Source organism: Falco peregrinus, chromosome 5 (assembly GCF_023634155.1).
Source record: "Falco peregrinus isolate bFalPer1 chromosome 5, bFalPer1.pri, whole genome shotgun sequence".
Taxonomy (NCBI): Eukaryota; Metazoa; Chordata; class Aves; order Falconiformes; family Falconidae; genus Falco; species Falco peregrinus.
The window spans coordinates 66873953-66901585 of record NC_073725.1 but is presented as its reverse complement, the minus strand read 5'-3'; the positions used below and the strand labels follow the sequence as shown (position 1 = coordinate 66901585).

At 62.7% G+C, this 27633-nt stretch overlaps 2 protein-coding genes across 3 annotated transcripts; both read left to right on the top strand.

The window, feature by feature from the left end:
* The first annotated feature begins 891 nt into the window (after positions 1–891).
* On the top strand, positions 892–16441 carry MYO1F (myosin IF). Of its 2 annotated transcripts, XM_055806023.1 has the most exons (28): positions 896–1025; positions 4880–5017; positions 6873–6962; positions 7445–7539; positions 8187–8274; positions 8524–8613; positions 8777–8908; positions 8986–9120; positions 9198–9330; positions 9690–9886; positions 10021–10101; positions 10324–10410; positions 10575–10661; positions 10943–11110; positions 11193–11278; positions 11664–11745; positions 11850–11956; positions 12303–12401; positions 12475–12619; positions 12801–12915; positions 13578–13747; positions 13882–14027; positions 14349–14495; positions 14575–14723; positions 15008–15091; positions 15229–15430; positions 15767–15933; positions 16019–16441. In XM_055806023.1, exons 1-28 carry the CDS (start codon positions 1023–1025, stop codon positions 16093–16095), a joined length of 3300 nt encoding a protein of 1099 aa, XP_055661998.1. In that variant the 5' UTR covers positions 896–1022; the 3' UTR covers positions 16096–16441. The 2 variants fall into 2 exon arrangements, 1 of the variants encoding a protein (XP_055661998.1); XR_003556288.2 differs by lacking the exons at positions 15767–15933; positions 16019–16441 and having other exon boundaries at positions 892–1025; positions 14575–14689; positions 15229–15368.
* Positions 16442–18482: 2041 nt separating this feature from the next.
* On the top strand, positions 18483–27063 carry ZNF414 (zinc finger protein 414). Its single transcript, XM_055806627.1, is given in 10 exon segments — positions 18483–18588; positions 23146–23279; positions 23686–23787; positions 23872–23979; positions 24220–24325; positions 24543–25046; positions 25048–25079; positions 25443–25493; positions 26192–26350; positions 26629–27063. Coding segments are annotated over 9 exon segments (1209 nt in total). The 5' UTR covers positions 18483–18588; positions 23146–23209; the 3' UTR covers positions 26706–27063.
* The last annotated feature ends 570 nt before the right edge of the window (positions 27064–27633 follow it).

Sequence of the window (27633 nt, the reverse complement as noted above, 5' to 3'; positions counted from 1 at the left end):
GGGACCGTACCAAGTAGCAGCAGATGGGACAGAGGGGACACAGCGGGGGGGGGGGGGGGGGGCTGTGCCCCAGCTGAGCGCTCCGGGGCACCGACAGCCCTTGCTCCGTGTGTGTGGGGCAGGCACGGGCTCGCTGCAGCGGGGGCAGGCTGATTCCTATGGCTGCTGGGTCCCGAGGCTGTGGGCTCTGCCAAGGCCATGCCAGGGGAGTGGAGGGGCCATCCGAGGATGGCAGGTCTGCAGGGGACAGTGAGGACATGGCAGGAGCTCCTTGGTGTGACAGGCTCTCTTCAAACACAGGCTGGGCTCAGCGTCGCCGTGCTATCGCAGCCACCGGGGCTTGCACGGGTGTTTGCACACCCAGGCTGTAGCACGGAGCTGGTCCATGTGTGCACAGGGTGTGCAGGAGCACCAGCTCTGCCGTGATGGTGGGGATGCTGCCACAGCTGTCCCCTGCGCAGCTCCAGCGATGGCCTTTCAGAAATTACTGCAGCCCATTTGAAGGCAAAATGTTTCCTCAAGTGTGACCTTTCTCATTCAAAAAAGCTTGGGGCGGGGGGGGGGGGGGGGGGGGGGGGGGGGGAAGCAGCACCAAAAGCACCTTAAAGCAGCGTGCCCCAGCACTGCCTGCCTGCCCCTGGCGCTGGGCACATCAAACTGTCACCCCAGGGCAGGGGGAAGGTTTTGTGGTGGCTCTGAGCATTCCCGCTGAACTCTGCCCAGCATCTACCAGCTTGCCCAGGTCGGTGACCCCCTGTACCTGCAGCACCCATCTGCAGCGGAGGTAGGGGGTGCCCCTGTGGAGGGTCACCCCAAGGCCCCCCTCACAGCAGAGAGCCACCCTCACCCACCCCTGTCAAACCAGCACGAAATGAGGAAGTGGGAGGAGGAAAGAAAAAAAAAATCGTTGCAATTTGTAGTTGCAGAAGAAACACAAAAGCAAAGTGTTTCGTGATGGCCCTGGACCCTCGGTGACAGCAGCCCCCAGCACCCCATCCCCGAGGGCAAGACTCAGGGACACCATGGTGAGTGCATGTGGGGCCCTCGCTGGGCTCCCCCCACCCCACCTCCCTCGGGCACCCTGGCGATGTCACCCTCTCATCCTGCCACCTCAGGGCTGCCTCAGCCCTTTCTCTCCTGCACCCACCGTGGTCCCTTGCTGCTTTCTGGAAGGTGCCAGGAGCCCACCAGTGTCCCCACTGGAGAGGGAATGGTGCTGTCCATGCTTGGGGACAGGGAGTGGGGCCGGGGCTGGGTGAGGCACCAGAGCAGGGCACGGTGGTGGGGAGCAGCCAGGGCTGGGTGCTGGGTGCTGGGGGCAGGATCGGTGCCCTGAGAGCGCTGACCCGGGCAGGCTGGAGGGCACCAGCAGTGAGGCCGGGGTGGCACAAGATGGGTTTGATCTTGCTGTTGCGGGTGCGGTACCCACAGACCCCCCTGGGCTCCTCTTGGCCCAACTTCCCACCAGCGCTACCAGTTCCAGCACTCGTGGTGCTGGTGGGTGCGGGCAGAGCGTGGTGCCGGCCGAGCCGGGGGCGGGGGGCAGGGACCCTCTGGGTACCAGCGCCCAGGGTCGGACCTTGCACCCTGGCACGCACAGGGAACAGGAGCTGTGAGTGGGACATAGGGCTGCGGCCAGAGCTGGAAGTTGATCTGGAGGCAGAAGAGGAAGACAAAAGCTCTCAAAATGAGGGAAATGCTCAGGCATGGAGTAAGGGTCTGCACGGTGTGGCCACAGCCATGTCCTTGGGCCCATGGCTCCGCTCCCTCTCCGTCTCGGAGTGATGCTGGCTCCGACGTTTCCCCCCAGCCAGGAAGCAGATGGTGGCCAGGCTGAAACGGTGCCTTCAACCCACGGTTGTGGTTGCCACCTCTGACTCTTCAGATGCTCAGCTGCTGTCCACCACAGGATACAAACATGTCCTCTTCCCACCGCTACCTGAGACCTGAAGATGTTTTGTGGCTTTGCAAAAAGGGCCACGGGGCTGTGCAGCCACCAACCCAACCCCTGTGAGCCCAGCTCTGGGGCAGCCCCCAGCCCCAGCTCTGCCTGTGCCTGTGAGCTGACAGGGTTGTGACAGCAATGCAACAGCCCGCGCTGCTCTTCTCAAGCTTTCCGGTGGTTTAAGGTGTTGGCTGCATCTGGGTTTGCCCTATCTTGAGACAAAAAGGTGCCACTTTGGGTTTTGTCTGCTCCCACTTGGGGCTTGCAGGGTTTTTTTGGTGGCTCAGCCCTGAGCTTTGAAGAAAAACAGATGATGTTTTGAAATTGCTACCACAGGGCTACTCCCCTCTCTGCCTCCATGATCCTGTTGTGAGCACTGGGTGCCTCCGCAGCCCCGGGCAGGCTGCCAGGGTGACAGTCCCCATCCCGCAGCCCTTGGCTGTGGTGCTCCTGGGGGTCCTGATGGGCCTCCCCACGCCTGCGCCCATCATGCACGGGACCACCACCACAGCAAAGTCCCTTGGGCAAAGCAGCTGCAAACTACACCTGGAAGCTCAGGCCAAGGGCTGCTGAGAGCTGCTCCCCACTCGGCTTGAGGGTGAGATGGCCTCACAGCAGCGTTCGGTGCAACCACCCAACCGTCCCCTTCCCTGGGAACCCCCGTGGTGGCAGCTGTCAGGCTGCTGCTCTCTGGCTCATCCCTTGTTTTGGCCTGGGACAGAGGAGGGGACTGAGGAACCGCTGCCCTAAACCTCTGAAAGCAACTGCACTTTGTGCCCCCCGCCCACAGGGATGCTGCCTGCAGCCCCCGACTGCAAGGGCTCACCGGGTGCTGAGCTCGGGCAGTGCCACGGTTCGGAGGGAGCATCATTCCTCTTCATCCTCCCCACAAGACCTTCACGCAGCTTAGTGAGGCCAGGCCCCGCCAGCCCCTCGGGATGTGCTGAGGAAAGCCAGGCAGACCTTGTGCTGGCAGAGACAGGGTGGGAACACCCACGGCCTCGCACATATCTGCGCACAAAACTTCATTTGAAGTGAGCAGGTGTTTTCCCTGCAGCTGCTGCAGCAGGTGCCCCAGCCAAGCCAGGAAAGCACCTAACCTGTGCCTGGGGGAAGAGGAGGTGTCACCAAGGCATGTGCTGGCTGCTGAGCAGTCACTTGACTGAAGGAGAAACTCTGGGTGTCAGCTCGAAAGCAAAGAACTTGCAATGCAGGAAACACTAGTATTTGCCTTAATTTGGTGCCATGCGAGCCCCAGGGTGCCTGTGCCAGAGGGCTCAGGGTGATGGAAGCAGGGGACAGGGAACCAAGGGGTCAAGCATCCTGACTTGCTCCTCTCCACCTGAAGCACCAAGGTTTGGCCAGGTTGGGTTGAAGCTGGGCAGCTCCTGGGGTCACTGACAGCTCCCTGGGTGACAGCACGGTGACCTGGAGAGGGTGGTTGGGCCCACCTTCATTTTTCTGGGGGGGGATTTTCTAGCGGCTTATTGGGATGGGAGGGAGGAAGAGGAGGAGATATCAAGAGAAAGGCCCATAAGCAACAAAGAGGAGGAAAAGAAGCTCCCTGCATGGTTTCAGGCTGTGTGTGCAGCACCAATCCCCCCTGGAGCCCCTGAGCTGACCCAGGTCCATGCATCCCAGGGGAAGGTGGTGGGACAAGAAAGCCAAAAGCCCCTCTGGTGGCTGTGGGGGCTTGAGCTGCACTTGGGGTTCGGGAGGACATGGATGGCGTTTTGGGTTGCAAAGCCCAGCAGCCCCGAGGGGAGGCAGGCGGCAGGGAGCAGCACGATGTTGCCGAGCTCCTCTGCGCTCCGTGCGAGTCCCTCCGTATCCCATCGGGATGGTGCCGGGTTGTGCTGAGCATCCGAGGGTGGGTGCAGGGGGCTGCAGGCAGCCTGTGAAAATCAGGGTCCAACAGGAGGGTGCAGCAGCGCTGGGGTCCGGAGGCCTGAAATCTTGACAGCCGGCAGGAAAATAAAGCAAAAGGGGAAGAGAAGAAAAGGGAAATGGAAAGAGCAAGAAGCGTGGGGAGGAGAAGTGAAATCGGTGCCGGAGTGCTGGGGTGAAAGCAGAACCACAGGGGCCCAGGACAGGCACAGAGGAGCTGCGAGCAGCTCCAGGCGGGGTGTCCCCTGCGGGCACCGCACCAGGGGCCGCACGGGCACCGCGGCGCGCTCAGCACTTTCCCTCTGCAACACCCGGGATGAGGGGCCTTTGAGTAATTTTCTTTTTACACAGCGCAGCCTTCCCCTCCCCTCCCAGCCCAGGGCTGTGTTTAGCCCCACAAGGGCTGAAATCACAGCCCACATTTTTCCTGTTGCCCCCCAGCCCCTGGAGGACAGAGCCAGGTGAGTTGGGGGGTGGCTGAAAAGTGGGTGCTGGTATCACACTGGGCAGGGAGACAAGGGTGATGGGGGCACAGCTGCACCCCTGCCCTGGTGCAAAGGGGACATGGGGGCACAGAGGATGCACAGTGCCAGGGATGCCCCCACCAGCTGCACTTTTTGGCCTTCCCCTGCGTTATTTTTGCTACTCTCTTTGACTCATAAGCAAAACCTGTGCAGCAATTGCTTCGTTAGCTCTTTGTTACCTCCGTAACAAGCAGGGGTGATGTTACAAACGTACCCCACAGGCTGTCGGTGCCCCACCAGCTCCTCTCCGAGGTGCCAGACATGTGGTGAGGCAGGATCCGGCCAGAGGGATGGGGCAAGCACAGATGCAGCTGCGCTGGGATTTTAGGCTTTGCAAGTTCCCAGTGTGGTTAACACACTCCTCATTGCAGCACCCGAAGGTGCCTGGTTTGGAGCCACAGCCGGAACAGGGGCCAGTTGCAGCCACCACCAGCTCAGGGGGAGCTGGGGCCAGATCCTGCCCTGGAGCCCTGCTCCCGTCGGTGGTGGCCCTGGAGCAGTCGCTGTGGCCCTCTCCCCGCAGGGCAGCAAGGAGCGCTTCCACTGGCAGAGCCACAATGTCAAGCAGAGTGGCGTGGACGACATGGTCCTGCTCTCCAAGATCTCCGAGGAAGCCATCGTGGAAAACCTCAAGAAGCGTTTTATGGATGATTACATCTTTGTATCCTTCCCAGGGAAGCGGGACAGGGACAGGGAGCGGCAGGGAGTGTGCTCTAAGGCTTTGCCAGGGCGTGGGCTCAGCTGGGGCTGCCCCAATGCTTGCAGAGTGTCCTGTCCCCACACTGTGGTGGGACAAGATTGGGATCAGCTGGGCGAATGCCACCATTCCCAAACTGAGTTGCGCTTGGCCGAGACACTGCAACTGTGACCCCCATCCTGCTGTGCCCCTGGACCACTCTGGTCCCTTGCAGCTACAAAACCCTAAGCAAAGACTACCAAGGAAACCCCCTCATCTGCTGTCTCCCACTGCTCCCACACGCTGGAAACCCACCTGCCTGTGCCAAGGAGGCTGGACCCCAGCGGCAGTGGCCATTGTTCCCTGTTGCTGTCACCCAACCCCACCGATGCCCACAACACACCTTGGCTGCTCTGCACCCATAGCAAATCCATCCACCCTGGATGGAGCGGGAGCATCCCTGCAGTCACAGGGAGGAGGTGCCCCCCCTCTCCCCACCTGTGTCCGGCCACATGGGACACCATCAAGCCAGCGCAGGGCAAAGCTCCCACCCAGCCCAGTGTTGACCCCCCTGCACCATCCCCCAGCCCAGAGGCTCCCATCAGAGAGCTGACACGGCTGAGCACCCTGCACGAGGCTCGGCAGCTCTTGGGCTCTGTGCTGCGGAGAGGGAAGCATCCTCATGCCCATGATTCAGGGCGCTGAGCCCCTCCTTGCTCACCCCGCACCCGCTCAGGGATGCGGCCAGCTCAGCACCCCGGCACTGCCGCGCGTGCTTTGCCTGCACCGCAGCTCCGGTGGGTGGTCAGCTCCGGTGGGGCAGGGGACAAAAGGCCTGCCAGGCAGAGCAGGGCGCAGCGGGGGCTCGGGCAGCAGTGGGGCTGAGCGTGGTGCTGAGCGCTGTGCTCATGGCTGTGGTTTCCCTGAAGATGCGGCTCTGTCCTTACAAGGCGATGATGCTCGTCCCGGGCTGGCAGTGACGCAGCCGCCCTCTCTGCTCTTTCGGCTTTAAACATGTTTAGGTTTGGGGTTGGCTTTTTCTTCTTTTTCAGCAGAAAAAAATACCCTGTGAAGCCTCTTTCTTCCTTTTTTTTTTTGTGCTGCTGTGCGCAGGGCCCCTGTCTAGCCGTGACTCAACACCCCACGCTTCTGCATTTCCCAGAAAAGCCCCACTCTTCCTGTCCTCCAGCTGCTCTTCCCCCACCCCACAGCCAGGTGGGCCAAAAATGGGACACTGAGGGCCCAGGGTAACCCCTGACCCCCATCCCCCCAGCACCTGCGCCGGGGGCTCATCCCCATCCTGCTGCTGTGTCATTTCCAGGCACAATTCCCTGCTTTTCCATTCTCCTGCTCACACCTGGTTGGCTCGGGGATGCTGTAAGCAGGGGCCAAGGGAAGCGGAGTGGCTGGGAAAAGGCAGGAGCTGGTGGCATCTCTCCTCTACGTGCCTCAGTTTCCCTGATTGTAAAATGCGGATGGTCTCCTCTGCAGGAGCTGCAGCTGCAGCATGGGCAGCGGAGCAGGGGCAAACGCCAGGAGTCTGTGGGATGCTGGAAATGCCACTTTGGAGGCTGGCCAGGGAGCTGAGGGGGTGCTCCTGCTGTACCCTGTGCTGATCCCACCACAGGGACACCCTGGGGCCGAGGGAGCGAGGCACCGGCACCCTGTGCTCATGGCTCTGCCTGCACCTGAGCTAAAACCCCTCAGGGTACTCCTGGTGCAGCTTCCGGGGGGGCAGGGACCCCCTCAACCACCTTCCTGCCACTTCCCGCTGGTGCTGCCTCCGGGGCAGCACACGGGGACAGAGGAAAGGATGCACAGACCTTAACCGGCCACTCAGACCTACATCGGGCCAGTGCTCATCTCCGTCAACCCCTTCAAGCAGATGCCGTACTTCACCGACCGGGAGATCGAGCTGTACCAGGGGGCGGTGAGGCTGCTGCGTGCGGGCTGGCGGGGTCACCAAGGGTTCCTTGGGCTTAATTTGGTGCAAAAAAACCGGGGGTGTTCCATGAGTGTCCCCACCCTCCCCAGCCCTTTGGATGCTGCAGGAGTCAACACTCCCAAAGGTGCTGATGGCGAGTCAGTAACAGGACTCAGGAGCCAAGTCACATTCCTGGGAAATTCAGCTCATAAATACACACCAAAGCAACCCAAAGATGGCAAAATCCAGCCCGAGTGCTGAGCTCTGCCACAAGAAGCTTCCCAAGGAGGAGGGCATGGCTGAGCAAACATCTGACTTGCTGCTGATTAGCTCATGTTTGTGACAAGAGGCTGATTCCCCATCCCTGCTGCGCGCCGCTGCCTTGTGCAACGCGTGGGCAGGGTTAAGGGGATGTGGGGGGGGGGCTGCAGGGCTGGGAGCTGATGGCTGCTCCCTGCTCAGCGCTGCTCTCCTTGTCACCCCCGTAGGCTCAGTATGAAAATCCCCCCCACATCTATGCCCTGACCGACAACATGTACCGCAACATGCTGATCGATGGGGAGAACCAGTGCGTCATCATCAGGTAGGGGGCACAGGGGGCACAGCCAGGGACCCCGTGCCACCGCTCCAGGGCCAGCTACCCCGGTCACCCTTGTCCCCACACCCTGGGGGCATCCTGGCTAAACACAGCAGCTGGGCAGCAGCAAGAGGTGGCTGAAGCCCAATGGTGGGTCCTCGGGGACCCAGTGTGGGGGGTGCCTGCAGGGACCCCAGCACCCTGGGCCATGAGCACCAACTGGGGCTGCCACCAGGTTGTCCAGGGCAGGGCGCGAGCCTTGAGCAATGCACCTTTCCGGCTGGGTGTTGCAAAGGAAATGGTCAGGATGTGGGGCAAGGCCAGAGACTTCCCCTTGAGGCTCCTGAGTCTCCCTCCTCCGCTCCCAAATCCCACAACAAGAAATCCAACCCCTCCTCCCGGAGCAGCTCCTCACCCAGCCTTGCTCCAGCCCCGCTTATTCCCCGGAGGACCCCCAAGCACCCGGGCAGCCCCCTCCCCAACTTTAGCTCTGCCATGTGCTCACAATACGCGGCAGGAGGGAGGCCGCCACCTCCATCACCCACCGTCCCCCCCCAGCCCTGCTCCAGCATCCCACCCCTAAGCACCCCAGGACATAAAAAAAAAAAAAAATGGGGCCATTTCATGTCCCCTCTGCTTTGACGTTTGCACAGTGGAGAAAGTGGGGCCGGGAAAACGGTGGCAGCGAAATACATCATGGGCTACATCTCCAAAGTGTCTGGGGGTGGCGAGAAGGTGCAGGTATGTCTGCCCCCCCCCCTCACACCACCATGCATCGCTACACCTCCCAGCCCCTCCCCACAACCCCGGCCCCCTGCTCCCCCCAGCACAGGGGAGCACAGAGCAGCGCCAGCTCCAGGGCTGGGGACACGCGAAGCCCCTCATCTGTCCCCAGCCCCCCATCTGTCCCCAGCCCCGAGGCAGGGCTGCTGCAGTGGGGCACAGGCATACAGCACCCCTCCACCACCCCTCTCCCTCCTCTGCCCCCAGCACGTGAAGGACATCATCCTGCAGTCCAACCCGCTGCTGGAAGCCTTTGGAAATGCCAAAACCGTCCGGAATAACAACTCCAGCCGCTTTGTAAGTCACCAGGGCAGGTGCAGAAGGTCAGCACCTGTGGCCAGAATCAGTCCCAGCAATGCTCCTCACCTGGGGGGACACAGGGGAGAGAAGCTGGGGCCGGGGGGAGTGAGGAGCCCACCAGCCAGGGCCACGGCGCTGAGCTGGAGCTGTGCTGGGGCAGGGGAAGTACTTCGAGATCCAGTTCAGCCGGGGCGGCGAACCCGATGGGGGGAAGATCTCCAATTTTCTGCTGGAGAAGTCACGGGTGGTGAGCCAGAACGAGTGCGAGAGGAATTTCCACATCTACTATCAGGTATGAGGGGCCAGGAGCTGGCTGGACTGCCCCGGGGGCCAGGGGCCAGGTCACCGTAGCTCCCGTTTCTCTCCCAGATCATCGAAGGAGCATCCCAAGAGCAGCAGCAGAACCTGGGCATCATGAGCCCTGATTATTACTATTACCTGAACCAGTCAGAGACGTACCAGGTGGAGGGCACGGATGACCGCAGCGACTTCCATGAGACCATGGTGAGTGCCTGGGAGGGGGCGTCCCCAAGGCTGGTGGTGGTGGCCGGGCAGGGGCTGACGGGCTCCCCACACCCCAGAACGCCATGCAGGTCATCGGCATCCGGGGCGAGGACCAGCAGCTGGTGCTGCAGATCGTGGCAGGGATCCTCCACCTGGGAAACATCAGCTTTCGGGAGGAAGGCAACTACGCTCGGGTGGAAAATGTTGACTGTGAGTAGCTGACTCCCCTCTGCTCCAGGCAGAGACCCTCGGCAATGAGGTGCAAACTCAACCCCTGGCAGAGGAGAGAGGCAGCATCAGCATCATCAGCATCTTCCCCACGTTAGACGTGGGGAAACTGAGGCAGTGAACAAACGGCATGACCAGAGCTTAATTAGCAAGGAGATGGATGCCAGGAGTGGCTTGCTGTGATTTAGCAGAGGGAGGACCATGTCCCACGTCCCTGCTTGCTGCACCGCTGCTGTCCTCTGCGCTCGGATGGGGCCGGGGGGTGCAGCAGCCACAGCAGGCAGCGGGCCAGGGGCGTACAGGGAGCAGGCAGCCCTGACCACCCCCCGCACTCTGCCCAGCCCTGGCCTTCCCTGCCTACCTACTGGGGGTCGACCAGGACCGCCTCAACGAGAAGGTCACCAGCAGGAAAATGGACAGCAAGTGGGGCGGCCGCTCTGAGTCCATCACTGTCACCCTCAACGTGGAGCAGGCGGCTTACACCCGCGACGCCCTGGCCAAGGGGCTCTACGCGCGCGTCTTTGACTTCCTCGTGGAGGTATGTGGTCCTGGCGGGCTGGGCCGAGCGTGGCCATGGCACAGAGGGGATGCTCACCATCCGCTGCCACGTGCCACCGCCCCCACCGCCCTTATGCCCCCGATGAAGGTGGCTCATCCTGTCTCTCCCCACAGTCTATCAACAGGGCTATGCAGAAGCCATATGAGGAGTACAGCATTGGGGTGCTGGACATCTACGGCTTTGAAATATTCCAGGTATGTGTCGCCTTGCTATAGGAGCCCAGCTGGGGAATGTCCTTCCCTGCTCCCACAGCAAGGAGAGCAGCTGGAGCAGGGGGCTGTTTGCAGTCGATGGACACAAGAAGGGTAGCTGGAGCAGGACCCAAAGGCTCAGCTGTTTGGGGTCCCACCAAGGAGGTGAGAGGAGCAGAAGCCAGCTCAGCCCCATCTTCTCTTTCATCTTCCATCTTTTTGCAGAAAAATGGCTTTGAGCAATTCTGCATTAACTTTGTGAACGAGAAGCTGCAGCAGATCTTCATAGAGCTGACCCTGAAGGCAGAGCAGGTATGGGAGGGGCTGGGCTGGGTGGGCAGGGGGTTGTGCCAGCACCCCAATTCCTACACCCCGCACCCCCACTGCCAAGCAGTCCCAGCACCATGGCTGAAACAGGGGGCTGCAGCGCAGCCCGTGGGTCAGGGGCCCACCTGGCTCTCCCTGCACTTCCCCAGGAGGAATACGTGCAGGAGGGGATCAAGTGGACCCAGATCCAGTACTTCAACAACAAGGTGGTGTGCGACCTGATCGAGAACAAGCTGGTGAGTGGGGTCCCCTCCTCCGGGGGGGGCTTTCTCAGAGAGCCGAGGCACCCAGGGAGAGAGGTGCCAGGTGGGCTGGGTGCTGTCAGGGTGGGTGGCAGAAGGTGGTCCTGCCGAGGAGCATCCCTGGGAGAGCAGCAGCAGCTCTGTGTCCTTAACCTAAGCTACACTTCAGCATAAAGCAGCTTTGACCAGTGTGGGGCACTTGGGCACAGCCAGATCCAGGATTGGGCCCTGCCCGCAGGCTTTGGGCACCCATGGCTTCGCTCTCCCTCTTCTAGAACCCCCCTGGGATCATGAGCGTCCTAGACGACGTCTGTGCCACCATGCACGCCACCGGCGAAGGGGCAGACCAGACCCTGCTGCAGAAGCTGCAGGCGGCTGTGGGCACCCACGAGCACTTCAACAGCTGGAGCTCGGGCTTCGTCATCCACCACTACGCAGGCAAGGTACAGCACCCCACACCTCGCACCCCGCACCCCGCGGCCCTGGCCGCAGCGGCGTGGGGCTGAGCTCCCCTCCTGCCCCCAGGTCTCCTACGACGTGAACAGCTTCTGCGAGCGCAACCGGGACGTGCTCTTCACCGACTTGATCGAGCTCATGCAGAGCAGCGAACAGTGAGTCCTGGCAGCGCTGCGGACCCGGGGACCCCCAGAAGGGCTGAGGCAAAGGGCAGCATGCTCAACAGCCAGAGCATAAAGCTTTGCTGGTCCTACCTCTGCCAGAGCCACAGCTCGGGGTGCTCAGCAGCCTGCATTGCCCCATGGGCACTAGCAGCATCCCCCCATCGGGTGCAGCAGCACCCAGGAGCTGTGGGGCTGGGCAGAGGGGTGCTCGCCCTCCAGCACTGATCCTGCTCGGCCTGGGGGCAGTCAGAGAGGGTGTTCAGTCATGGTGCAGCATTTCCCAACAGCAGAAAGCATAGCTGGAGCTGGTTCCAGCTCAGCGCTGAGCTTGGGGAGCCTGGCAGCTCTCACCCAGGGACTGTCACCTGCCTTGCAGTGGTTTCATCCGGATGCTTTTCCCAGAAAAGCTTGATTCTGACAAAAAGGGACGACCGACCACTGCAGGCTCCAAAATCAAGGTACATCCCACAGGCTGCAGGACAGTAGCTGCCCCTGGGGCAGCGGCAGGGGGATGGGCTCCCAGCAGCGGCTCTGATGCTACAGAGGTCAATCCTTGCAACAGAAACAGGCTAATGACCTGGTGAACACGCTAATGAAGTGCACGCCACACTACATCCGCTGCATCAAGCCCAATGAGACCAAGAAACCCCGGGACTGGGAGGAGAACAGGTAACAGAGCCCTCTGCGATGTATCAGGGCACCCAGGGAGCCTGGGGAACGGGACCTGGCCATGGAGATGTGGCCAGCACCAGCTTTCCTCCAAAACTGCACGCCCAGGCTGGTCCCTCTGTGCTGCCCACAGACCCAGGGGAGCACGAGGCAGGTGCTGAGGGGCGTGCAGGGACACACAACCCCCCCTCTATGTGCATCACCCAGAGGCTCCATCCGAGCCCCAGGATGCTCCCCCGCACACACAGCCACAAACATCCCCTGGCAAATCAGTGGCCAAAGGGCCCAAGCAGGTCCCCCAGTGATCCCCCATCCCACGCCAAGCATGTCCCTCCCGGCTCCACAGGGTGAAGCACCAAGTCGAGTACCTGGGGCTGAAGGAGAACATCCGGGTGCGCCGGGCGGGTTTCGCCTACCGCCGCCTCTTCCACAAATTCCTGCAGCGGTGAGTGACCACCGGGATGGGGGCTGGCAGGTCTCCGCAGCCTAGCCGCCACTCGTGTCCCCTCTCCCTGCAGCTACGCCATCCTCACTCCTGAGACGTGGCCGTCCTGGCGTGGGGACGAGCGGCAAGGGGTGCAGCACTTGCTGCGCTCCGTCAACATGGACCCAGACCAGTACCAGATGGGTCGGAGCAAGGTGTTCGTCAAGAACCCCGAATCGGTAGGTGGCCCAGCTCTGCCCCTCGCCCCCAGCCCTGCATCCCTGGGGGATGCTGTGCGCAGCCGAGCATCGCTTTGGGCAGCACTTGGGGGCATTGGGGTGCTGACGTGCAGGAGAAGCGCTGCAGCCGGGGCACGCTGGCCCCTGGCTGGGTGTGCTCAGCATCCTGTGTCCCTCCCAGCTCTTCCTCCTCGAAGAGATGCGGGAGCGCAAATTCGACGGCTTCGCTCGGGTGATCCAGAAGGCCTGGCGCCGGCACGTTGCCATCCGAAAGTATGAGCAGATGCGAGAGGAAGGTAAGGCCAGGCAAGGGCAGGGGCAGCAGCACCTCAGCACCCCTTTTAGGGTGCCCTGCGCTGGGGACAGCCCAGCAGCCAGAGCAGCAGGAGGGCGGCAGCCTGGCTCCTAATTGTGGCACTAACGGGGAGGAGGGACCTGACCACGAGATGCCTGGGGTCTTTTCCTACACCTTAAAGGAGGTCACAGGTTTCTTGCTCCTATTTCCAGCCCTGGGAGGGGCCACAGGACAGGACCGAGGTCCTCGGGTGTCCTGCTCTGCGTTTCGTTGTCTGCAAAGGGCTGGAGTAGCTGGGAGTCAGCATTAGCAGAGGGATGGGAAAGGCCAGTGATCACTACCTGACCCCACCGCGGGTGTCCCAAGCCTGCAGTGAAAAATCAAAGGGGAAAACCCAGAAAGCAGCTGGGTCCCTCCCTCCCAGAGCACAAGGTTTTTTGAAGGCAAGGGATGGGCTTTGAAGTCAGCCAAGCACAAGCAACTTGGACTCCCTCCATGGCATAAAATGAGCCCCATTTCTTGCTGCCACAATCGCTGTGACAGCTCCCACAGCTCCCACAGCTCGTTTGGGAGGGTTTTGGGCAGGGGCTGAGGGCCAAGCCGAGGGCCGAGCTGCCAGCACACAGCCCAGTTCGACCAGCATCGCTTTGGGGTTCCTCACAGCCTCCAATATCCTCTACAACTTCAAAGAGCGGAGGAGGAACAGCATCAACAGGAATTTCGTAGGCGATTACCTGGGCATGGATGAGCGGCCAGAGCTGCGCCAGTTCCTGGCCAAGCGAGAGCGGATAGACTTTGCTGACTCCATCACAAAGTACGACCGGAGGTTCAAGGTACATGGACCCACCTGGGGCTTGGGACTGGCCAAGCTGCGTCTCATGGAGACACCCCTTGGGTGGGAAGTGTGTGCGGGGCTTGTGCCCCCCTGCAAACATCCCCTCACCCCCTGCTTCTGCCCCTTTCCCAGCCCATCAAGCGGGACTTCATCCTCACCCCCAAGTATTTCTACCTGATCGGGCGGGAGAAGGTGAAGAAAGGTCCTGAGAAGGGGCAGATCAAGGAGGTGCTGAAGAAGAAGGTGGAGCTCCAGGCGGTGAGCGGCGTCTCGCTGAGGTGCGTCCCTTACACGGGCTGCGCACAGCATGGTCCATGTGGGAAGGCTTCACCCACCGGTTCCATCAGCCTCTCCATGGTGCTCCCAGCCAGACCCCAGCCCCTCACCCACAGAGGCAGCAGGGTTGGCCATGGGGAGGAGGCCCCCCGCAGAGTGCTTTGGGATGAGCTGGGGCTTTGGGGACATTTCCAGCTAAATTGCCCTCCAAGAGCTTGCTCAGGGTGGACCCAGACCAAGCAGGGCTCCCAGCTCCCCCCCAGCACCAGCTGGCACCAGCCTTGCTCTCCACTGATGCCCGCACACCGGGGTTGTTCCCCCAGCACCAGGCAGGATGATTTCTTCATTCTCCATGAGAACGATGCTGACAATTTCTTGGAATCCATCTTCAAGACGGAGCTGATCAGCCTGCTGTGCAAGCGCTACGAGGAGCTCACCCGCACCAAGCTGTGCCTCTCCTTCAAGGACACGTAAGGGTGGAGGCTGGGAGAGGTGACAAAGCAGGACAGCGTCCTGTCCCCGTGGCCTTACAGCCTCTCTCTCCCCTAGACTACAGTTTCGGGTGAAGAAGGAGGGCTGGGGTGGTGGTGGCACCCGCAACATCACCTTCATCAGAGGACAGGGCGATGTGGCCACCCTCAAAGCCGGAGGCAAAACCCTTACGGTCAGCATCGGGGATGGGCTCCCCAGGAATGCCAGTGAGTGCCAGGGTGCCCGGGGGGTGGCCAGGGCCGGGAGGGACAGGAGTGCTGGGGCTGCACGGCACAGCTGGAGGCCTGGGAATGTTGGGGTGAGCCAGCTTGTGCCCCAGCCCTGTGGGATTTGCGTCTCACCCAGGAGGGACCTGCTCCTGCTAGGGTGATGAGGCAGCACGGGGCATTTCGGGGAAAAGGGCAGCTGGGTACCAACTGTGGGGGCCGCCCCCCGCTACCCCAGCCAGCTTTGAGGACTGTCACCTAACGGGGGGCTCATATCCCCCCAGAGCCCACGAGGAAGGGGGTGACGCAGAGCAGAGGTGGCAGCAAGTTTCCAACGCCTTCCCGAGGTGCCCCACCGGCACCCAGAGGTGAGCAGGGCAGTGCCAGGGGGGTGCTGGGGAGGGGGAACCCCCGCCTGGATCCAGCCAGCACTGCGCTCCCAGCGGGGTGCAGGCTGTGAGCGTGGCCTCCCTGTAATGCACCGTCCCGGGGTGGGATCTTCCAGGTGCCTACAGGAATGGGGCACCCCACTTCCCAGGCAGCGACGGCCGGGATCAGCGGAACACCTACAAGGCACCCCAGAAGCAGGTGCGGGGGCCACCGGCTGCAGCACTTCCCTCCCGAAACACTGGCCACCAGCCAAAGGCACGACCCCCGTCCGAGCAGAACCTGGATTTCCTCAATGTGCCAGATCAGGGGGTGGCCGGGTAAGTCCCATATGGCACCTGCATCCCCATCCTTGCCCCATCCTCCCCTCCCGCTGCTGCCAGCCCTGAGAGATGCTCTTTTCCCCCTGAGCAGCTTGGCTGCCCAACCGAGCAACAGCCCCCCCAGGTCCGGGCAATTTGGCTTTGCTGGCAGGGCAGCATCTCCCAGGCTATTACATACCCCAGTTCTCCCAGTCCCTGCACTGGGAGGACCCACCTGAGCTGCAGGCACAGAGCATCCCGTTGGTGGGAAAGAGCAGGATGGGCAGGAGGGTGCAGTGCATCCTGCGCCCTCCTGCCTTCCCCGGTGCGAACCCTGTTTCCCCGGCCCCGCAGCATGCAGCGCCGGCGAAGCCTGAGCCAGCGGCCACCTCCGGCCAGGCGTCCCAAGCCACAGCCCAAGGTGGCCGTGCCACGCTGCCAGGCTCTCTACCAGTACATCGGGCAGGACGTGGATGAGCTCAGCTTCAACGTGGGGGACATCATCGACATCCTGCTGGAAGGTGTGGGCCCTGCCCAGCTTCTCCCTGCTCTCCTACCCCGTGGCAGCACTGTGCCTGACCCGGCTCTTTTCCTCCCTCTTCCCAGATATCTCCGGCTGGTGGAAAGGCCGGCTGCATGGCAAGGAAGGGCTTTTCCCTGGGAACTACGTGCAGAAGATCTGAGCCAGGCACAGTGGCCGCATGGCCGGAGGCAAGGAGAGGGTCACCACCCCACCGCCGCCGAGGCCGTGCCAAAGGGGCCGGTGGCGGCTCCATGGCAGTTCTCCACGCTGCTGGCATTGAGCAAGTGCTTCCTCGCGAGCCCCCCTGGCCTGTGCTGGCTACCAGGCTGTGCCAGTACCAGCCACCAAACCCTGCACCTGCTTTAGACCGTGGCCTCCCCGCAGCAAGGACCAGCTCTTTGCTGCTTGTTTCTACCCTGGGAGTGGGACCGCTCTGGTGATTCCAGGGTATAAATAGGATTAATGTTAATAATTATGGTAAATAGACTCAACAAAACTGAGCCTGACTCAGAAACTGAGCCTGAAGTTTGTATTTTGCCGATGCTGGCCCGTGGCTCTGCTGGCACCTGCGTGTCCCCACGCACTGACATGGGTGCACACGAGTTGGAGGCAGCCCCCTCCCCACCACACTGAACCTTCCAGAAGATGCTGAACACAAACCAGCTCCCCCAGGAATGTGGCTGAGGCATCTTCACATGCCGGAGTGACTCTGGACCGATCTGCAGCCAGCCAGGAGCTGCTGACAAAGCAGGGCAGTGGGGCGCAGCGCAGGGGGGGCTCCAACGCCGCTCCCCAATCTCTCATACCAGGGCCACCGAGCTCAAGCCCACCGGGTTGGAGCAGCTTGTTCTGATGGTGGCCTGAGGGCTGCTGCCCCCCCCAAGTTTGCTGAGCTGGGGGGGGGGGGGTGTCTCATCCACAGTGGGCCAGGGTCACGCAGGAGGTGGAAATCCCTCAGCCACACCAGCTCTGGGATTCAGGGGACCCTCCCTGCCCAGACCCGCCCAGAGCAGGGGGACAGATGGGGCTTGGGGCCGGGGGGGGGCAGCTTGGGGGGAGCTTGTGGGGGGTTGGGGGGGCTGAGCCCAACTGGAGTTGTTCCAGGAGGTTTGCAGGGGAGAGGGACAAACAGTGCCGACATGTCGGGCTCGTCCCTGCCTGCCCCCCACTCCCTGCTCCCCCGCCGAGCCGAGCGGGGGAAGTGACAACAGTCTGCTCCTGCTCCTGCTCCTGCTCCTGCTCCTGTTCCTGTTCCTGCTCCTGCTCCTGCTCCTGCTCCTGTTCCGGCTCCTGCTCCTGCTCCTGCTCCTGCTCCTGCTCCTGTTCCTGTTCCTGCTCCTGCTCCTGCTCCTGCTCCTGCGCCTACCTCGGCCTTGGCCCCCGCCCTCCTCTTCCTCCCTCCCAGAGCGCCCCCCCCCCCCCCCCCCCCCCGGCTGTCCCTCGGGCAGGCAGACCCCCTGCCCTAGAGATGGGGGAGGGGATGGCTACAGAGGGGTTCAGGGGACCCTGTTTCCTCCAGGGTGGGGATGGTGCAGGGCAGGAGGCTGCTGGGATGTGGAGTCCTCCGCGGCCCCATGCTGGGAATGGTGGCAGGGCCTCCCCGCTCCCGGTTTTCACAAGCCGTGTGGCCCTTGGGGTGATTTTTCCAGCAAATCACGGGGTTTTAGGAGTGCTGGCACTGCAGAACTTGGGGGGGGAGGGGAAGCAGACAGAGCCTCTGTTTTTATTTTAATGAAAAAAAAATTTGCTTTGGAAATTCCAGACATTTAGGAAACTCCCTCTTGTGCCTTCCAGCCCTTCCTTGGGGCTGGGGGCGCAGCGCCCCGCCGGTGGGTGGTGGGTGCTGTGCCAGTGGGATGCTCCCACAGCCCTGCCAGCTGGGCCAGCTCAGGCACTCACTGCGGTGCTCCAAGGGGCTCCAGGGGTTTGGGGGTCTCTGAGGGGCTCCAGTGACTCTGGGGGTCCTGACAGGCTTGGGGGGGTTTGAGCTGCTTTTAGGGATGGTGTGGGATCTGATGGGCTCAGTGTGTTCCCAGGAGTCCAGGGCGCTCCAAGGAATTTGGGGTGCTCAGAGGGCCCTGGGCTGTTCTAAGGGGCCCATGGCTTCCCAAGGTGCTCTGAGACCCCCGGGGTGCTCCAAGGATTCTGGGGTGCTCCAAAGGCCCTGGGATACTCCAAGGGTTCAGGATGCTCTGAGGCCCCCAGGGTGCTCTGTGGACTCTGGGATGCTCCAAGGATCCTAGGATGCTCTGTGGTTCCCGGGGTGCTCTGTGGACCCTGGGACGCTCCGTGGTCCCCGGGATGCTCCGTGGTCCCCCGGGATGCTCCGTGGTCCCCGGGATGCTCCACGGACCCTGGAACACCCTGAGGCCCCCGGGGCGCTCGGCAGACGCCGGGATACTTCAGCCTTTCGCAGGCGCAGGGATGCGGAGCGTTCCCGGCACCGGGGAGGGGCGGGGCCGGGCCCCTCCCCCCACGGCCCCCGCCCTCCCTTCCGCACTGCTCCTTCCTCCCCCCCCCCGTCCTCCTCCTCCTCCCCCCCCCCCCCCCCCCCCCCCTCCCTGCTCTCGCGACAGCTCGCGCAGAAAATGGCCCCGCGGCCGCGCCGCCGCTGATGCGCGCTCCGGGCGGTGCCGGCCCCGCCGCAGCCCCGGTACGTGCGGGGGCGGGACGGGGCGGGCGGGCACCGGGTGGGCAGCGCCGGGGGGGCCCGTCCCCGTCCCCGCACGGGGGGGAGGGCACCGGCACCGGGGGCAGCGGGGCAGCGGCGGCAGCGGAGCGGGTACCGGCCCGGGATGCCGGGGCTGGTGGGGGAGCCGGGACCTGCACCGGGGGCTGGGGGGGCTCTGGGCAAAGCCGCCCTGCCCGTGGAGGGGCACGGCTGCCGCCCACGGGGGCTCCGGGTTACGGGGGATACTACCCGTGGGGCGACTAGTCATGGGGAGCGCTAGCCATGGCTGCGTTATTACCCACAGGGGCTAGTAGCCGTGGGTGTAGTGCCCATGGGGGACCACTAGCTACCGGGGTGCTACCCATGGGGGGCTGCTAGCTACGGGGGTTGCTGCCTGTGGGGCTAGGAGCCCAGGGACAGCTAGCCATGGGAGCTGTTAGCCCCCTGGTCTTTGCAGGTGTGTGGCCCGTGGGAGCAGCATGACCCCCTTCGCCACCCTGAGCATCCTGGGTGGGGTCCCATGCCTGCCGGGGTCCCCCTGGTCTCTCCATCTGCCTGCACACGTGGGAACTGCTTTGTGCTGTCAGTGGCCCCGGGGATGCGGCTGCTCATCCTCAGCCGGCGTGAGGGCTCCTGCACCTTGGCCATGGTGTGAACTTGGCCGGGCCCCAGGGCTGCCTGCTCTGGGGGGCAGCTTTGTCTGGGCGCAGGGAAGAAGGTCCATCCTCCCCAGATGGCTCCTGAAAGGAAAGAGGGTTTTTTCCAGCTGAAAGCGCTGATGTAGCCCAGTGGATTAGCTGGCACAGGCAGGCAAGTAAAGGTGGGCACTGAGATAGTGCAGGGGACGTGGGAAATGGCAGCATGGCTCTTCCCACTCGCACGCCAGCCAGGTCGCCACTGGCTTGGAGCAAGCCAGGGGGATGGATGGCAGGGACCCCAGAGCAGCCTTCGGGGAAGGCTGAAAGATGTTTCCCAAAAAAACGGTGAAGGCCGAGCTGCCCCCACATGCGCCGTGGGGACGTGGCATGTTGGCTGTGCTGAGGCTCAGCGCTCACCCCATTTGGATGCCCACGTTGCCAGTGGCAGCAGCTGTGGCAAGGTTTGGGGTCATTTGGGCTCTCCAGGCAGATTTTCTGAGATGGAAAGCCGGGAGCTTGCCCTCAGGGTGAGGTGGAGGGGTAAAACATTGGGGCAGCTGCTTTGCTCCAGCCCAAATTGAGATTAGGGCACCCAAGTTGCAGTGGGCATCGTGAGGCCATGGTTGTGAGGCAGGGGCTGCCAGGCAGCAGAGATGCCCAGAGCATCTTCCTCCCCACACCAGGTCAGCGTTCCCCCATGATGTCTGAAGGCAACAGGAGGATTTACGACATGCATTTTAATTTACGACATGCATTTGAACCCCGTGACCGGTGGCCAGAGCGCGTTGCCGGGGTGGGTGGGGGTGCTCGCTGCGCTGCTGTCACAGCCTGGGCTTCCTCCCTCTGCACCGCTCGGCACTCACCGGCTGAGCGATCACATGAGCCCCTTGTTCGGAGCCTTTGTCTCTCATCTCCTACGCTGAGGAGCTGTGTTTTGGGAAGCCTCTGCAACTCTGGCCAGAGACCACACAGAGGTGCTCAAATAGGGTTATTTGTCCCATTTATCTTCCCGGGGTGGGGTCTGTAAAAGTCGTATGTGCTTGGCGATATGTGTAAACCCCCTGTTTCATTTGAGGGAGATGAGCTGTATTAATTATTAACTGCATCAGCAACAGAGGCTGCTCTGGGTGTCCAGTAGCTGCAAACCCTCCTGCTCGCCCTCGTTGCTGCCAGCCCCTCCAAAGGGTTTTTCCAGGTCCCTGTTCCCCACTGGGGCCGGAGTGAGGGAGTTTGGTGCCAGCAGGTTTCCAGGGAGGCTGAACCGGTGGCAGGAAAAACGCTGTGAAGAGCAACACCAAACATGCGGTGGCTCTGGGATTCAGGTTTCCAGGGCAGGGGTTGCACCGGTGCCAGGGGAGTCACATCTCCAGTGCCCACACGGGGATGGGGACAGTGGCAGGTCAGCAGCACCTGGGACGGAGTATCATGCTCAGGGATGTAAAATGGAGGGTCCTGGCGAATGACAAGTGTTGGACACTATCCCCCGGGAGGTGACAAATGACAGCAAAATGATACAGGTGCCACCAGCTCCTCAAAACCCAAAAAAGCAGAAAAGCCTGGGCCGAGCACACCACGGTGCTACGGTGCTGCTGAAAACACACCCACGTGGGACAGCTTTGCTGTGGTGGGACAGTGGCAGGGCTGCAGGACGGGGGCAGGCATGCTGGCTGCAAGGAGGTGCACCTGCATCCACCCCACCTGCCCTCGCTGGACCTGCCGATTAGCTCAGGAGGCATTTCCTTAGCTTTTCCGGATAAAAAATCAATTTTAAACGCATCACTGGGGTACCGCCTGCAACCGGGAAATGGAGAGCAGCATCAGATAGCATCAGTGGGAGCGGAGGGAAGCTTCAGCATGAGCTGTAACATCCGAAGGTGCCACCAGGTTTGATCCTGGAGCATCGGGAGCTGACAGCCCTGCTGCAATGCCGCTGAGGAAGGATTTCCTGGTTTCTTGGAAAAAATTGCGTGGGCTCCAGCTGAGCTCCTGGTGCAGTGGGCACGGGTGTCCTGCTCCTTTACAGCCTTGTCTGGGGGCCATCAATCCCCGGGGACCATCAGCAGGCCTTGGGGACAGGCGGTGGCATGGAGCGTTGATCCAGAGGCAGCGTTTCCAGCAGGGAAGCGGGAGCCCAGGGGAGTCTCGCTACAGTCACAGGGCCTGGCGCTTGCAGACCAGGAAATGTTATGGCAGCACCAAAGCTCCGGGGCCGGGCACCGAAACGTGGCAGTGCCACACAGGCGCTGCACAAGGGGCTGAGCAGGGACAGAGAGCCCTGCCTTGACCCTTTTAATGCTTTGTCCCTCAACAGAAGATTCCTGAAATCTTTTTTCCCCTCTCCCAAAACTGCATTTCCTCCTCCCGATAAAACAAAGCTCCATCCAAACTGCAGTGAACTTTCTCTGCGGTGTTCGCCCTTTGTGCAGCCCGAGCAAACCCTCCAGGCAGGGCTGAATTTTCCCTCCCAGGACACAATCAGCCCCTGGCCCTGCCCCAACCCCCCACCCCTCCCCCGCTGTGGTTGACACACACCCCCCCCCCCTTCCTCCAGCCAGTCCCAGCTTCTGTGCAGGTTGCATCCCACAGCGCTGGCAGGAGCCACTGAACTGAGAAAACAACAACAACAACAAAAAAAAAAAAGCAATGCAACCTCCCAACAAAGCCGTGAGCCTGGGGGCAGCCGGAGAAATAATCCCGCACAGATTTTGCCCCCCCCTCTGATTTATTACCCGATGGGTTGCCATCCCAGCACCGCCGGTTGCTGCAGTAACAGCTGCTGGGGCCGCCTTTGCCAGGCTAAAGCCCCGCTGCGTGCGAGCCAGGCTGGAGCAGAAAAGCTGGGAAAATGCCTCTTGAACAGATGCTGAGAGGCAGGTCTGGCAAGGCCGGGGTGGGACGGATGCAGGCACATCTCCTTGCAACCAGCAAAGCATCAGGAGGTTCCCCAGGGACTTGCTTTGGGAGTCGCTGAGCTCTTGGGGAAGCATTAATCCTCTAACAAACGGCAGATGTGCATGTGGCAGCCGCTCCGCAGCCCCAGCACTGATTTGTTGTTGTTATTATTACTATGATGATCATTGTTGTTGTTTTCTTTTTAACTTTGACATTAAGACGCTATTGAGAATTATTCCCAAGTGAGGGACTTTTTGGATGCTTTTTACTGGGGTTGGTGCTTGGCTTTTGCATGCCGAAGCCTTGCACAGAGGCTTTGTGAGGCTGAGCCAATTTAATTTTGGAGACCATCTGATGGAGCTTGTGTGACCTGCCCCCACATCCCCATCAGCATCAGGCCCTGCTGCCGATGCTCCCAGTTATGCAATGGGACATGCTGCTCCTTTTGGCTGGAAGATCCTACAAAACTGCAGGAGGAGCATCCAGTGAGACCCCCCTGCCTGGTGGGAGCAAGAGAGGCTGGAGCAGCTCCTGCAATCCCTGCTTCGGCAGCAGCGGGGCTGGGTTGCCTTGGTAGGGAGGGGGTCCTGTGGCTTTGGGGGGGATTTTTAACTAGAAAAGCTCTAGGCTGGTACCAAAAAGCAGCAGTCTGGCGATGTGTGGGGCAGGCTGTGCCAGATGGCAGCTGGGGGGGGACCTTTCGGGGGCTTTGTGGACCACCCCTGGGGCAGGAGAAGCGGGAAGGGATGACAACAGCTCTGGCTTCAAAGCCTGGCTGCTGCTCCCCGGGGGGGCCATGTGCAAAGCTCCCAGGGCCAAGTGCTGCCTTTGCAGCGTGTCCCCCCTGCAGAGATGCTGCGAAGCCCCCATGGAGCCGGGATCTCCTGCCAGCTTGGCCCTGGAGGTCCCTGGGAGGGAGGGTCGGTCCCACTGCCATGGAGCAGGAGGAGGAGGCAGTCGACATCGCTCCGTGCCGGACTGTAACCTCTCACCCTTGCGTTCGGTGTAGCATCGCCAGGAGGAGACGCTGTCGGTGGCACGTGCCTTGCCCTGTGCCCACCACTCTCCAGGCCATGAAGACGGAGAAGGATGAAGCTGTGCCCACCTTCTCCCTGCGGGGTAAATACACCGGAGAGGGGGCAGGTGAGTCCCTTGTGCCACAGAGGGGTTGGTGATGGGAGCTGGGGCAGGGCGAGGGGGAGAAGAAGCCTTTGCTGCTGCTGCTGGAGGTCCCTTTGGCCAAATCCCACCCCAGAGGGGTGGCTGGGAGCACCCCGAGGCTGCGCAGGGGTGGGCATGTGGTGTCACCCAGCATGCTCAAGGCACCAGCAGGCTTTGCCTTCACACCAGCAGCTTTTCCTAGAGCAAAGACCCTCCCATCTCTAACCACCCTGCAGGGCTCCTGCCTCTCCCAGCCAGACCCCCCCAGCTGCCTGCACCCCTGTTTGTAAAGGGTAGGGGGGAGGGCAAAGAGGGACACAGTTCAGGCAGGGGCTTGTGGCATCCCGCGGGAGCTGGTCCCCGCTGCCTAACGGCCTTTCCCCGGCAGGTTGCAGCGAAGCAGCTCTGCCCAGCGGCCCAATGCCAGTGGCAGGGAGCGGAGGGACCCCAGCCCAGGACCTGCGGCCGCTGAAGCGCAGACCTGTCCCAGGTGAGCCGAGCCCCAGCCCTGCCCCAGGGAGGTGACGGCAATGGCTGGGGCAGGGACGAGGCCAACAGCTCTGTCTCCTTCCAGGGAAGCACTACCAGTGCTCAAGCTATGGCTGCAAACTGGCCTTCCCCAGCATGCAGGAGCTGATGGACCACCTGAAGGTCCACTACAGACCCACGCAGTCCCTTGAGGGTAAGGTCGAGATGCTGTGTCGCTCCAGGGTGCCCTTTTTCAGCTGGGAGGTGGCAGAGCACGGCTTGAAGCGGAGGCAGCCCTGGTGATGGTGCGTGTACCTCCAGGAGATGCTGCACAGCACCGGGCGGGAGCAGGGAGAGCGAGGGAGGTGCTGGAGACCCACTGGTGGGGCTGCCCACCTGGGGGGTGCAGTGCAGCTGTGCTGTTGCTGAATCTCTGTCCTATTTTTTTGCTCAGGCAAAACCTTCCAGTGCCCGACGCTGGGCTGCACAGAGACCTTCCCCAGCATGCAGGACCTCATGGCCCACATGAAGGTGCACTACAAGCCAAACCGCTACTTCAAGTGAGTCCCGCTGGTGCCCATCCCCATCCTGGGCTGCCGTGCCATCGCCCTGCAGACACCTCCCACAGCCCATTCTATCTGGGGGCACCCAGCAGATCCCACCTTTGTAGACATCCCCCCCCCCCCCCGTCTCAGCGGCAGACCCCCGGGCCGGGGTGTTGGGGTGGGTGATGCAGGAGGGAGCACTGCCACTGACGCCACCTCCCCGGCCCCACAGGTGTGAGAACTGCATGCTGCGCTTCCGAACGCACCGCTCCCTCTTCAAGCACTTGCACGTCTGCTCTGACAGCGCCAGCAGCCCTGCGCCGCCCCCCAAAACCGACAAGCCCGTCCTGCCTGCTACCTCTGCCCTGGAGAAGGAGCCCCCGGCCAAGCCACCCGAGGGGCTTCCCAAACTCCCGAGCGTTATCCGGCCCCTGGAGAAAGAAGCCATCCTCCCTGGCGCAGACACTGCCTCGGCAGCCCCCGCTGCGCTCCCCACCAGCCTCCCCGAGCTGCCCGGCTCGCTGGAGGCGCTGCCGCTGGTCTCGCCGGCCCCCCACCCCTTCCCGCTGCTGGAGCCCAGCCTTTTCGGGCCATCATCCTTGACTCGGTTCTCGGGGCCACCCCCCTCCTCGGTGCCGGGGCCGTTCCTGTCCTACGTGCACCCTTCGCCCTACAGCTTGCCCCAGCCCCCGGCGCAGCATCGCCTCCGGCCCTACGTGCCGGGCCACGGCCCCCCCCATCTCCAACGCCGTCTGGAAGAAAAGCCAAGGTGAGCGCACGGGGCCGTTCGGGCAAACCTTCTTCTGCTCCTGCCTTGACCAGCAGCTCCTGGAGGAGGACCCACCGTCGGCCAGCCAAGGATCCCCCTCCTCCCAGCCCCGCACGGGGCCACCCCAGCCCCCCCCAGCCCCATCCCACCTCTGCTCTCCCCTCCATCCCACTTACCGGGATGCTCAATTGGAGAAAGCACCAGCAACCACCAAAAACAAGCCTCCAAATTTTCCCAGCCCTGCTGCTCCCCGCCGTGCTGGGGGTGCGAGGCGGGGGGCCGGGCCAGGCCTGCTCTCCCACGTGTCCCCCCGCAGGGAGGGGAAGACCTAATGCTTGTCTTGCCCCTCGATTCCCTCCGCAGGTGTGAGTGTCAGCCCACTCCTCCCATGCTTTGGCTCAGGAGTGACTCCAGGTTAGTTTGGCACCTACTGATTGGGGGCTGCTTTCTGTCACTGGGGGGTGGTGGGGGGTGGTGGGGGCCACAGGGGATGGGAGAAGCCCCACGGGGCATGGCGATGCTCCCTGGAGAGCAGAGGGGGAGGGTGGGCTTCTTCATTTTTGGGAGCCACGTGGAGAGGGGATGTGGCTCAGGTAGGTTTGGAGACTTGGGGGGGGGGGGTCGCCAGCTGCGCACCCCCAGGAATCACCCAGCCTAGTTCCTCTGGCACCCAAGGGCAGAAGCAGCAGGAGAAGGAGCTGCAGCAGCTGTGTGGGCTCCAGTCCCCCCAGTCGCCCCAGCCCCAAGGCTGGGCTGGAAACTGTTGCCTGTTGCTCCATGTGGTGCGGAGGTGATGGGCAAAGGGAGGTCAGGGCTGGGGGGCACGGCCTCGCTCCCTGCTCCCGGATTTGGGGTTCCTCCCTCGGGAAGGGGACCTCCGCACGTGTGGGGCTTGGAGCAGGGGGGCTCCTGCCCCCACAGCACCGGCTGATCCGAGCCCCATGGCACCCAGCACGATGCAGCCGGCACCCGGGGCCGCCTGCCCTGCATCCTGCGCTGCCGCTTCGCATGGCTCCTGCTGGCAGGGGGGACTCCTGGGCATAGCCCCCCCCTGGCCATGGCGGGGGGCGAGCGAGCGAGCACTGTGCTTCCCTCCTTGCCCGTCCTTGCAGGGCACTCCTCCAACAGCCGCATCGTGTGGGAACACACGCGGGGCCGCTACACCTGCATGCAGTGCCCCTACTCCACTGCCTCGCGGGAGGAGATGACCCTGCACATCGAGGACCACCGCAAGAACCCCCCGACCCCCGGGCGCCTGGATGCAGAGATGGGTACGGCCCAGGGGGGTGGCGGGAGGGACCCCAACTGGCAGGATACTTGCAGGGAGCGTGGCTTGACCTGCTCCCCATGGATAACACATACCCCGCTCCCTCCGTGCTGGAAGGGGGTGACCGGCCACTGGGGTGGGCTTTGGGCTGCAGCTCCTGGCTCCCCAGCGATGCCCTCCCTGTGCCCCCCCGGCTTTCCAGCCCCCAGGCAGCCCCCGGCAGGAGCCAGGGAGCAGGGGACTCGGCTGCAGTGCTGACGGCTCTCTTCCCTCTCCCTCCAGATTTCGGGGTGGGCCTCGCCTCCTTCCACGCCAAGCTGACGCCGGAGATGGAGAACTCCCTGTACTCCCAGCTCTGATGAGCCCAGCTCCCACGGGACTGCTCCTGCGCCTCCCCATCCCTCCCCCCCGAGCCAGGCGGTGGGGGGAGGGCACCGCACAGCCCAAGCCATAGCGCTGGGACAGGGACCCCTTCCTGGGTACCAGGAGCAGCCCCCAGCCCCAGCACGGGCTGGCAGAGGGGCAGATGTTTTCTCTTGAATTTCTACCCTCCCTTTTATTTTTGGAAACTAAGCACTTGGAACCCTGCGTCTCCCTCCCCTAAAGGTTTCGTTGCTTCAGCTCCAGGGGCTCTGGGGGGAGCCCAGTAGGTTGCTCAGGAGTTAGTGGACTTCTCTGGAATGAGGTCTGGAAATAATAAATGGGAATTGTACAGGAGCAACAGCTGGGAGAGCCTCTGTCAGTCCCCGTGGCAGCTGGGGGTGATGGGGGAGCAGTGTTCCACCCCCAGGGATGCTCCCGCATCCCATGGAGAGGGCAGATGCAAGGAGTGCAGGGGGTGCGTGTCCCCAGGGTGGCCCTGCCCTGGGCACGTTTGGGGAAGAAGGTTTGGGGAAGGGGTGCTCCCTGCTTGCCCCCTCCTCAACGCATCCCAAAGCATGAACGGCTCCTGAGGAGCAGAGCCAGAGCCACTGCCAGCTGCACCCCAGCACCCAGCCTGCGCACCCAAACTGGGGCAGGACCTTGGACCCTGCTCCAGCACCCGGCCAGCCCCAGTGCCTGTCCCAGTCCCACCACGGGCAGAGGTACCAGGGGACCACTCGGCACCAAGTAGAGAATGGGGCCCCTGCTCCAGCCTGGCGGCTCTTCTGTGCCGTGGTCCCCAGCCTCGGGGGCTGCACACCCCCCTGCACCCCAGCCGTGGGAGCCGAGCAGCCGTGGGTTCTCACCCCGGGGCTCCTCAGGTCCTGCTTTGCCCGCGCAGGTGCCGGCCCCATCCCAGCGAGG

Coding starts and splice junctions, on each gene's coding strand:
- MYO1F (XM_055806023.1), top strand. Junction 9,331..9,689: donor TCGGGTGGAAAATGTTGACT/GTGAGTAGCTGA, acceptor CACTCTGCCCAG/CCCTGGCCTTCCCTGCCTAC. Junction 14,724..15,007: donor TGGGCTCCCCAGGAATGCCA/GTGAGTGCCAGG, acceptor ATATCCCCCCAG/AGCCCACGAGGAAGGGGGTG.